Raw genomic sequence first — 12,582 nt, forward strand, 5'->3', positions numbered from 1 at the left:
CATCCTCACCACATACATTAAAAATGAATGAGAAATTCTATCCCACATATACATTTTAATACACATGACATGCATTTGCCTGGCCCCCTTTTTACCATGGGGAAAAAATCTGGATACAAGGGAACCTACCCAGCTACAAAAGCATTAATCCTTCTATTTCTGTGAAAATGTTACTATGACTTGGGAAACAAAAATGCAGATATCAACTATTTTGCAGCAGCTCCAATAGTTTTGCTGCAATGGCAGGAATAAGAAAATGCAGCCAGGGTTGATTCATTGTAAATTCTTTGCAGATCCTTGTAGCTCCTCCTGAGCATACAACAGACTTGAAAAAGTGAAATGAGAACTTGACAAGAACACAATCTGCAATCCAGAATGGAGTCTGTGGGGCTGCAATCCATCTACAAAATTCTTAACTTCCTTGTAAATTCAACTAAAGCTCTATAGAACAGGGGTGTCAAAGTGGATTTCTTTGAGGGCTGGGTCTGCACTGTAGTTCTCCACGAGCTAGCTAGGAAGGAAGCAGGGAAACCGGATGGATGCCTCCTGCAGCCGGCCAAAATGGGGGGCTGGGGGGCTGCGTGAGGCCCTCCTCATCACATTTTGACCGGCAGAGTACTGCTGGAGGCCATCCAGGCCAAAAACAGGGTCCAGAGGGCACTCATGTTGGCTCCCCCATGCTCCATTTTGGCTGCCAGAGGCATTGCGGGCTGATCCTATGCTATTTCCAAGCCAGCCCCATGAGCCAAAGCACCCCACGGGCTGGATCCAGCCCGCGGGCCTTGAGTTTGACACCCCTGCTATAGAACATATAGTTGAAGAAAAACGTAGTAATTATTGTTTCGAATTTAGGAGATAGAGTGATGAAGATGTTCATATTTCAAAGATCTTCAGAATAGGATATTAATTTATAAAGCATGTATAAAGTAGTCAAAATAGTGACAAATTTTAATTTATTTTAGTGTAGTTTTTTATGTTGTCTCTGAACCAGAAATAAATAGGCTTTGCTTTTAACAATATCAGAGTTATAAGATCACCGGGATCTGAAGCTGCTTTCAAACTAGGGGGAAATCCTCATATGGAGTGACCCAGGTCAGGTTTCTAAACCTCCAGAGAACAAGCACAATTCTAGAACATGTATTCCTATTTTTATTCACACCAGTGGAAATAAAAGTAGTACATTGTACCTATTGTGTTTACATAAGCATCAATCAGCAACTTATTCCCAGAACTCATTTAAAAAAAAGGTATCTGCTTTGTATACTTGAATTTCTAAAAGGAAAAACAACAAAGTATACTATTTTCCAATTTATAAATGATAGCAGTTGCCACCACGGTCTTAGTGCTGTCCTAGATCATATCCAATGGCAGACTGTATCTAACTGGCAGACAACCCATATACTGGCAGAACAGACTTGCAAAACAGGAAATGCTGCTATGAACAATTATTATTGCTAGAGATAGGCAGAACCCTGCAAAACTTCCCAAGGTCATCAGATCACAAAATAACATCTTAATGGCAGAAGCATGTTATTGATAAATGGCACCAATTACATTCACAACACACTGGCCACTGTTATGGAATTGCAACTTAAATTCTAAGAACAAAGCTTCTTTATCACATGTAATTCTGCACTATGTGAAAGAATTAAAGACCTCGATGAATAATTAATTACTGGATAAATTACTCCTAGCAAATATGCGTAACAAATAAAGATAATACAGAACCTATTTATCTGAACATGATTTTTTTTCTTAAAGAGAAAATTGGTCACTATTGCTTTTTTAGGACTTCTGCATTAATGATACAACCTGGATTTAAATTATAAAACTAATATGACAAGAGGCATCCAGACAATAACTAGATTACTGCTTCAACAGTGAGATAATTATTCTTGTTTTAACCATTTAATTTAATGGTATCTGACTTTTGGTAACTTTATAGGCAAGTGTTCTCCATTCTACTCTATCAAGCACAGCTTCTTTCAATTGTTGCATGTTCAACTTTGTATCAGATTTGATATTATCAAGCCACAATGTTCTTTGCTTCTCCTTTTTGTTCCACAAACCATTCCTCTAGCATCATTGCCTTCTTCAATAAATTTGCATGCATGACTTGGCCAAAGTAAATCAGACATCCTCTTATGATGTTAGATATTAAAGAGATATTTAGTGCATGAATATAATTTTGTCATTATTATCTGAAAACTTTAGTTGTACTTTCACTAGCCACTCCATCACAGATATAGATACATATCCAGTGTTTTTATTTTGATCCAAAATACATAAACCTGTTTTTCAACTTGTTTCTCAGATATCTAATATTTTAAAAGGACCAAGTTTGAATGCATTTATTTTTTAAAAAATATCTACAACCAAACTTCATCATAGCATCAAAAAATGAGGACAGTTAGTAAATCAACCAAATAATTGCCCAAGTCAGCCAATCATCATTACGTGAGCATAAAGCAACTAACAATTGCAGAGATTTCCCTTAAACATGCTTATCACCCTCAAAATATTTGTGAACCTCTAAGAAAGCTGAGTTAATTACCTCTCTTACTGTGAATCAGAAAGAACAAGGTGCTGATCAATTTTAATCATCAGTGTCTAAATATTGATAACTTGAGAGTATTCAATAGGATATCCTCACATTCTCATGAATTAAAACAAAGGAGACATCGGAACAAAACAACGCTTTTATTAAAAGCAATAATAGATAAAATCACAACCAAAATATCTCTGAAGTAAGAAAGATATTAAAAGAGAATGAGTGCAATGAGTTCAGTGAGCTAAAAGCTGTCATTGAGAATAAACATATACAAAAGAAGGTTTTGGTAGGATTAAGTCAATTTTTTTTCAGACTGTGTTAAAATACCATCTGAAATAGAAACAAATGGAGTACTGGGTTTTGGTGCTTTCAAGTAGCAGAACCATCTCTCTACCAAGAAGGATATCAAGGTTTTCCATGAGAAATAGAAAAGTGGAAATGCCCAAGTTATTTCCAGAAAAGAAGAGTACTAAATATTGAATTGGTGTATTTACCAATAGTACAATGACCAAAATATGTACGATGTTATCAATTATAAAGCTGTAAACAGCAATCCTGACTGTATTGAGACAGAAGGAATTTTGGGTTTTGTGCACCCAAGAGATTCGGACACTAAGACATTAACTTTTCCTTAATAACAACAACAAAAAGCTAGCATACAACCCTTGAAAACAAATATTATTTTCTATAAGTGGGAGACTATTGAACATTTAGTAAGTAAGAAACTAAAATTAAGAACTTAAATATGGCTTTCAAAAGGACATGACACAGTAGTGTCTCCCTTTTCATGGCAGGTGGCTGAGCACATATTTCCATCACATCTTGTTTTGGTGGAAACTATCTGCTTCTGTAGATAATACAATCGACTTGCTTGCCATTTCATCCACCCGACCAATGCCAATAAGCAAATCACTAGTGCTACTTGAAAGATTAAAATCATCACAATAGGGTGTAGAGCAATATTTAGTACTCCATTTGAACTTGGTGACCATCCCAGGAGCACCTCCCACCAGGCATGGTCTCCAGCTGATGTAACCTTTGCTACAATCTGGGCAATTTCCTGATTGTTGTGGTGAATCTCAAGAGCAGCATTTTCACCCATATCTTTGAGTTTCAGTAATTCTTGCTTGAGAGAGGGGTGAGAAAGCAGATTTTTAAGAGTAGAAAGGCCAAGTCCAAGTGAAATAGGAAATATCTCTTTATATAAAGAGGGATAGGCTTTCATATGTTGGACTGTCCAAACAGGTACACGAAACTGGAAATCACATCCTACAATCACGCTAATATTGCAAAAGCAACGATTGATATAGGGAAGCATAGGTTGGATGATCACACTATTAATTATTATAAATTCACATGGAGTTCTAACACAAATACAGCCCTTGCCAGTATATACAACAGTAGACATTTCTTCTTGGACTACATCAAAAGAACAATGAGAGTTATTTATAAGCTGAGGAGAAAAGCATTCATGGTGCTCTTCTAAGCTGTTATCATCACATACAAAGCCTAAATTCTCTTTTTTAACACAGCCCTGCACATTAACACTTTGCCACTCACCATCTCTCAAGTGTGCCCATTTATTAGAGTCTCTGGAATACATGACCAAGTCTCTGTCAATCTGGAATCCCAGGGGCACTATTGGATAGATAGGAATAATCTGAGTGGCCTCCACAGTTATTAAGAATAACCGCAGAATGTTTTGAGTAGAGTCGTAAGATGCATTTAGCAGTCTCCACCAAGCTTCTAAAGCAATTTCACCTGGTGTGAGTTCTGGTCGAATTAAATTGCTTACCTCCATGGGAATTTTTCCTGCCTTAGCTTCTCGAATCATATCCATGATTACATTTTGGGTGATTACCTGGGCTTGTTCACATGCTAAAGCCAATGAAACATTATTTTGGAGAGATTGAATCCCAGAGACTATCAGTATGTTATCATTTTCTAAAATTGTTTCCCAGACTGGAAGCACTTTACTGATAGCTTGTGGTTGTTTTGTGAGTTGTGAGAAAGATTTGGTCAATGGGGCAGTAAGTTTTCCTATTTGTTTTGTGGAATATGAAAGTTTATTAGCTAATACTTCTATGTTGGCTGCATCTATAAAAGAAACTCCTGCCCCCAGGGGACCCAGCCAATTTAACAATTCCCTTTTTATTCTTTCTCCATGGTGTACTCCTTCCCACATTTTAACCCATTCCATCCAACCTCTGTGGCTAATATCAAGAAAGGGAGAGCACTGGGGCATTTTCTGTGATACATTCAAACCTTCAAAATTAATCTGTACCTCCTTCAGAGAGGTCTGTGGGCTCCTGACAATTTGCTCAGGCTGATCTAATTTTAACACATGAGATCCAATAACTGGATTTCTCATATGGCGCAGTGAAAGAAGGTTTGTGATCAGTGGGTTAAATTGAAGAACTGTTTTGTTTTGAAAGCCTAGTTCTAGCTGATACAACCCTTGTTCACCATTATTTTCTGTTATGGAAATATGACCATAGAATTTAAACTTAACAGAGGATGCTCTTTGATCACAATGTGTTCCTTTAATTGGAACTATCCAATCTGGGGGTCCTTGTCTAATTAAGTCTTGTCCCTTTACTTCCCAGTCATGTGATTCCCAATTAACAATCATTTGGGTGGTTTTTTTCCCTGAAGGTGAAATTAAGGATAGCTGCAAATGATTTTTAAGAAATGTATCATGTTGGGATCCAACAACAGTTCTCAGATGCAATGGTGCACCAAATTTCCATAAAGCAGCAGAAATTAGGGCAATGTCACATGAATTGTCCTGGGTTATGCTTTTTCCAGTACTGTGAGAATCCAAATGTGTTGGCAAAGGTCGGCATGAAACAGGAATATGAAAAGTTGAACTGTCCCTTTGCATGTCATAACAAAAATGTCCAATTTCTCCACTGGCCTTGACAGTACAATTAGCCAAATCTCTCCAATGGCAGCTGACTGAATCTGAAGCAGCATGGAATATGTACAAGCTCTGGAACACTCCAGGATTGGAACTGTTGGCATATAATCCATGCATGCGGCATATCAACTTTATTTCAGATGCTTCTCCTTTTGGAAAACAAGCCCACAGTTTCACAGGGATGGCAGACGCATTCTGGGTAGCAGAAACAAGCATCCATCCATTCCACAGGCACAGCAGCAAAGACAACATCTTCGAAAGCATCTGAGAGAGAAAAACACAAAAAGAATCTCCAAAGTCCCTGTTGCCTGGATGTGCAGTACTTGAGAAAATACTTTAAGTGCTCCTGCTGCTTTTAAGCCACAGTATTGATTTCTTCTTTACAACTGCATCATTTAGTGACAGAAATTCTGGTAACTCAAGGTATGGCTGCATTTTTTAAAAAAATTCTATCTGCCTTAAGGAGAAGCAGCCCATCTAACTGCACTTGTTAATACCTTATTCAGACTACACTCCTCAAAAATATCTATTATAATTGGACAATCAGAGGCCAACATTACATCTATTAAATATGAACAACACTTAAGTCACCAGACATATGAGTGATATGTCTTACAAAGTGCTGTGCAAATTAACTAATGGGCTCTCAATCTACATTTTCTTCTTATAGAACCAAATATGCAAGACTTTTACCATCTCAAAAAATTATCATGTAGGTTAATAAAATATTATTTCAGATGGCCACATACATATAACAATATACAAGTGATTTTCTATTGTTTTCTTCCGAGTTGCTTCATTCTCCCACCCATGTCCTAACCAACCTTGACCTTCTTTAGCTTCCAAGACCAGATAAGATATTTATACACACATCCTTATGGATTTGCTTTCCTCCTATTCCTGAGACAAAAAATACTGTGTATCACTTCCCATATCTTTGCCCCAACCTTGATACTGTTGCCACAATTCTGCAGCAAAGCTAATAAAACTGCTCCCTGCATAGAAAAAAGCACATTTCTTATTTGGCAACGGGTTCACCTGGACTAGGGAGAAATAGTGTTTGCAGCAAGATATGATGTTGTATACTGCTTGTTCCCAGCACAAAGAGCCAATCTTGAGCTTTGTTTTCTTATCTCTACATCTTCAGGATGTAGAATGGAGTCCACTGGGAGTGGGAAATCTTGCTTCCAAAACTACCTGTTCCTAAAGTGATATGCTACTAGGCATCCTTTTCCCTTGCTGCAGCTAGCACTTAGTACCATACTATACCATTCATTGCAGCACCTGATGCCTTCCAAGAAAAGCATGAGACCTGATCCAATCCAATGCTACTGTAAAAGAGTGGGCACTATGATCTCATGCCATGCCATGCTACTGCAATTTCCGTTCACCAAAGTAGTTGTTATCCATCCTTCTCCCTGTCTGCCCCAAAGCCAAAGTGCTGCCACTGCTGTTTTTGTCATTAATTTCACTTGTATGTATTCTCTATCTTCCCAGTAGTAAGAAAGGCCAGAGCCAACCTGGGGCCAGCTACTGAGTGAAAGCAGAGCACCAAAGGGATTTGGAAGGCATATGAGTAGTATACATTCTTCACAGCTGAATCTCCATCTCATTGCCAGGTTTCTTCTGGCAATGAGTTGACATTGTGGACACCCACAATGGAAAATGTGGAATGAGAATGCGTAGAAAAGGAGATTGTTGATATTTGTGAGATTTTCTCTATGTGACATACAATGTTTTACTGTTTTTTTAGTGGAAAACATTATTTTCTTGATTTGGCTTTAGCCTACCACAGAAGAAAGCTGGCAATTAGATGCAATTTCCTCAACTGTGAGGAAAGGTCCTGAACAACCAATAAGTGAACCATCTCCAAACCAGGATAAGGAAATTGTAGAAATGAGCCCACAGCCAGCCAGATCCTACTACCAGCTGAAACAGATAGCAATGGCAATAGCATTTAGACTTATATACCACTTTACAGTGCTTTACAGCCCTCTCTAAACAATTTACAGTCAGCATATTGCCCCCAACAATCTGGGTCCTCATTTTACCCACCTCGGAAGGATGGAAGGCTGAGTCAACCTTGAGCTTGATGATCACTCAGAAAGAGTCTTATCAATTTTCCAGGATTTTTTTTAATGATACAAGGGTAGTTTGGAAGGATTAGAAAAAGGCCATCATGGTTCAGGAAATAAAAGACCTGACAGACTAATACAATTTTTCTTGCCTGTCCCCCAAAATCTGGCCTGAGATTGTATAGATAGCCTAAGAACTGAAACATACTTCCCGCAGTTCTACCAATTAAATATCCATGATATTATTAGTATACATATGCAGTATAAAGTCACAGAGGCCTGTTATGCTAACACTAATGGTATTTGAATTGAGAGGCAGCAATCTAACTCTAAACCAGTACAGTTTTGTCCATACCTATATTATGGTAATCTAACAATCTGTATCTCAGTCTGCCTTACACTATTGTAGTAGCTATTCCTGTTTTGCTCCATCTTCTTTTTTAAAAGCATATGTCTTCCACCAGTAAATCTTTATCAAGCTTCTTGCCCTTCTACAAAATATTAAGAATTACTGAATTATCAAATCAATTATTTCTTACCTCCTTCACCAACCATATCAGCACCATCTTATCTCACAATGAAAACATTTTCAGTGTATAAAGCAAAGATGAGTGAATAAATGTGTGAACAATTTACTGCAACCAAGAAAAATTATTCTTAGAGTTCCGTGAGAGAAAGAATAAAGTGTACAAAGGGCACTGAACTTAGATTGGGAAGACCCAGGTTTAAGTTTAATTTATTATATGATTTTTAGCTTGTCACTATCTCTTAGCTCAACCTACCTTTTTTGTTTAAGGACAACTGGAAGAGGGAATGAAATGCATCTTGCCTTGACCTTTTGAAAGAAAGATAAGATCTAAATTTGTCAAATACAAGTATCTAGTGACACATAAATATACTATGAATTTAAATAAAGACATTTTTAATCTATCACATTACTTATTTATAAAAAAAACACAAATCCATCCATCCTGCTTTCTTCATTATTCATCATTAAATGTCTCAAAGGAAAACTACAAATAGATTGTGTGACAGGTCTTTTCCCAGACATAGTTTAAAATATATGCAAGTTGCAGATAGTAGCATATACCAACCTGAAGTGATTTCAGAAGCTAAGCACCACAAAGTCCTAGTTAATATTTGGATAAAGGATTGCTTGGGAATTCTATGACCGTGAAATTACCAGAAGCATAACTTGAACGAGTTTGCCTTCATTTAGACCTATCCGTTCTCTCTCTCTCTCTCTCTCTCTCTCTCTCTCTCTCTGTCTCTCTCAAACACACACACACATACACACAAAGCATTTAATAGTATTGAATTGGAAAACAATGTCCAAATTGCACAATAAGGGAGAAACGGTCACCAAAAGATGTGTGCATTAGTCCATTGCTATGGGATTGTTTACATAAAATGTTAAATAGATTTGTTTACTAAATTAATATTTTATTCTATTTTTCAACCAACTAAAATAGATTGCAAGTCAATGTTTCTATAGAGATGTAGTATTGTTTGTCTGTCTGAAAATTAAAATGAACATTGCTTACTCATTTATCCCAGTATATTCCCTTGCCAGTACAAAGGACTTAATATTTACTGAAATTGGTATTTCAGTAAGTACAAACAAAATGATGGTTGTATGCTAAATATAAAATTGTAATTAAAGTTGCAGATTACTATGCATAGTTATACTGGTGTATCATTGTAAGAGTGAATAAAGCATAGAATTTATAATATTTTTATTCTGTCCAAAATGCAAATCAATATATTGGATGTTTTGGTAATATTTTGCAACTGCTCCTCAATGCAATGTGCAGACTTTCATGGAATACATACAGTTTCAAAGAAAAAAAATGTAGGATCATAATGACTAATATATGTATCATGGGGAAAAAGAGAAAACTGAATTTGAAAACTATCTTTAAGAAAATATCTCACCCAGAAGAAGATCAAGATTTGTTGCTTAGGATCCAGGATAATAATTTTATATTACAGGATAGTATATTCTTGTTAACTATTAAAGAAAAAAATGCCTTTTAAGTAAGAGCTGTTTGATAGAGGCACCAAATGAGCAGAGAGGAAGTGGGTTTCTCATCTTTGGATGCATTCAAACAAAGGGTACACAGCCATCTGTCACAACTGCTTTGATATTGGATTCCTGCACTGAACAGAGGGTTGGTTTCAATGTCTAATGATGCTTTCCAGCTCTATCAGTCTATGACTGAGAACTTTTCTTACAAGAAAAAAAGCATGCAGATTTTTTTATTAAGAGTTTAAAAAATATTTCAGAGATAAAAGTAAAAATCAGGGTGAGAATTAGGTTAACAAACAAAAAACTGAGTGATGTGTTCATCTTTTGAATATAACAACCAACATTAAAACGATTGGGAAGAAGTGTCCCATTTCTTAAACTGTGAAAAATTTTGCTCTCAGCATATACAGATCCTACATAAATACAGATCCTTCTTCACAGATCTTACATAAATATACAGATCCTCCTTTAAAAAAGAGTTGTGGATACAATTTCTAGAGAAAATTACTTAATCTGTTGTTTCAGAAGAAAAAAAAAGAATGTTGTAGTCTTAAAACCAACATACTGATTTCAATATATGTTTGGGGAATATGTTATAGATGTGTGGTACATTACCTCGATATAGGAGTTTAAATACACATCCAATTTTTTTTCTATTTTTTATGGGCAGAACCAAAGTGAAATTAATAGTAAAATAAAACATTGAAAAGACAATGTTAACTTCTATCCTGATAGTGGCCATTCACAAAATTGTTGTTAGATATGATACATACATTCTTTTATAAATTTATTTAGCCAATGACTATACTCAAGTAGCTTAGAAAAATAGATATGGGCAAATTGTAGGTGTAATTTCAAGTCGTTCAAGCATGTTTTGCCTTTACACAGTAGGAAAAATGTTCTTGCAGAGTTTAAAGTGTTATATTGGTTTTCGGTATTCCATAAATCTTAAGTCTATAAGAGGAACAACATTCCTTGCATCATCTTTCATGTTTCTTACCATATTATGTGTCACTACTGCTAATATTACATTGACATTAATAGAATGCCAGAAAATTATTTTAGAAGCAAAACATTATCAAGCGCTTAAATATAAGTTACCAAAAAAGTATTATAGAAATTTAAATGCTTAATTTCCAAAGTATTAATAGGACTAGGACACTACTACAGTGTTAGATTTCTTCTGGTTAATACATAGAGAAGACTGATGTACTTTTCTACGAAGAAAAAAATAAAAGCCTAATGGACTCAACCCTTTAAAACACTACAATTATTAATTGTGCAATCAGACAATTATATTAATTTTAACACATTCTAGCTCTATAAATAGCATATTTTAATTCTAAAACTTCAGAGGCTGATTTCATATAATTTGTATTTTTTAAAAAAGTAACAGTTTCTATATGCAGGGAGACAGGAGATTTTAGCAGTCTCTCAAATCCCACAATACAATTATTGAACTTTCTTATATGTAATTATTCAGAACGCATGCATGAAAACATATTGTAGGGAGATTATTTGATCCAATACAAACAAAAGTAATATATTAATGTAATCTCCTATTCAAATACACAGCCAAATCCACTTATATTTCCAATTAAGTGATAGTAATTTAGTTGAAAAAATTGTATTTCCCTTATAACTAGTAAATAGAACAAATAAAATAGATGCCCAGATAATCTGCTTTTTAAAATTCTAGCTTCAAAGAAATTTCTTATATAAACATAGTTATTCAAATTATAACAAAAAGATGTGATGGCAAACCTATGGCACGGGTGCCAGAAGTGGCACGCAAGAGGTTGCCCAGAAGAGCCGCACTGCGCATGTGCGTGTACCGCCTGCCCACCAGCTGATTGTTGGGTATCTGGCACGCATGCGCAGGGGGCAAGGGGTGCGCAGGAGATGTGTGCGCATGTGCAGGGGCATGCAGGGGATTGTGCATGCATGTGCAGGGGCGTGCAGGGTGTGCAGGGGATTGCGCATGCATGTGCAGAGGCACATGGCACACAGGGGATCGTGTACGCATGCACAGAGATGCACAGTGCACGGGGAGTCACATGTGCATGTGCAGAGACATTCAGCGCACAGGAGGGTCGCGGCACATGTGCAGGGGGCATAGGGAAGACCGCGCACATTGCCTTCTGGGTGTTGGCATGCGAGCGCAATTTTTGGCACGGGAGCCCAAAAAGGTTAACCACCACTGGTATAACTGAATCTGTGTCAAGAAGCTGTCATGTAGCTCTTCAGCAAAATCCACACTAAGTGGGATACCTATTTATTTTTGCATACACTGCTTCAAGCTAACAATTCTTCATATGCCACAGAATTATATTGACCAGGACTTAATGCTCTTAGTAGGCTAGAAAACATGTAAGACCAACATAACTAAGATAAGACTGCGCAAAATTCTAGGGGACACTGTACCTGCTTCTTTTACCCAGATCCACCTAACAATATAGTAAAATATTACAACATTCTATGCTGTTCTTTTTTAAAAAAAAATGCACAACAGCAATGAAATTGTATACCACACAATGGAACCTCTGGTCACGACAGTAATCTGTTCTAGGACTTTGATCGCAACCTGATTTGGTTGTGACCAGAAACAAGACTGACTGCATATGCGCGGACAAAAAAAATGGCGTGGAAGGGGAAATTGCCACAGCTGTGTTTGGTCACCACCTGAAGATGTATTTGCGACCAGATGCAAAGATTTTCTGAAATTTTTGGTTGTCACCTGATTTGGTCGTGGCCAGAAGCATTCGCGACCCGAGGTTCCACTGTAATTCATTTCATAAAGGCAAGAAAGTATACATTTTCATTTTTCTGTTTAGAAATTATAACTTCAGCCAACCCAATGGTGCAGATTTTGTGTATCAGACACTTAAGTTCCAAGAAGAATCTATAACAATCCTTGAAACGTTAATGTTTTCTTGCAGTATAGTATTTACTGCACAATATTTATAAAATTATAGTCTGAAATAATTTCATAGCCTAATTTAGTCTT

At 36.5% G+C, this 12,582-nt stretch overlaps 2 protein-coding genes across 4 annotated transcripts in view; both read right to left on the minus strand.

Moving 5' to 3' along the window:
- Positions 1-12,582, minus strand: part of PPARD (peroxisome proliferator activated receptor delta) — a 30,899-nt gene that overhangs the window by 17,813 nt on the left and 504 nt on the right. The window lies entirely within an intron of this gene.
- Positions 2,688-7,388, minus strand: LOC148131173 (uncharacterized). The gene is made up of 2 exons (XM_087959808.1): positions 7,262-7,388; positions 2,688-5,735 (listed from the first exon to the last, which is right to left on the minus strand). The coding sequence occupies exon 2, from the start codon at positions 5,733-5,735 to the stop codon at positions 3,291-3,293; it is 2,445 nt and encodes an 814-aa protein (XP_087815934.1). The 5' UTR covers positions 7,262-7,388; the 3' UTR covers positions 2,688-3,290.

This window comes from Notechis scutatus, chromosome 3 (genome assembly GCF_049901735.1).
Source record: "Notechis scutatus isolate UNSWTSFEM ecotype Mainland chromosome 3, rNotScu1.2, whole genome shotgun sequence".
Lineage (NCBI taxonomy): Eukaryota > Metazoa > Chordata > Lepidosauria > Squamata > Elapidae > Notechis > Notechis scutatus.

Bases quoted from the DNA above. Each gene is read 5' to 3' on its own strand.
- LOC148131173 (XM_087959808.1), bottom strand. From the start codon at position 5,735: ATGCTTTCGAAGATGTTGTCTTTGCTGCTGTGCCTGTGGAATGGATGG.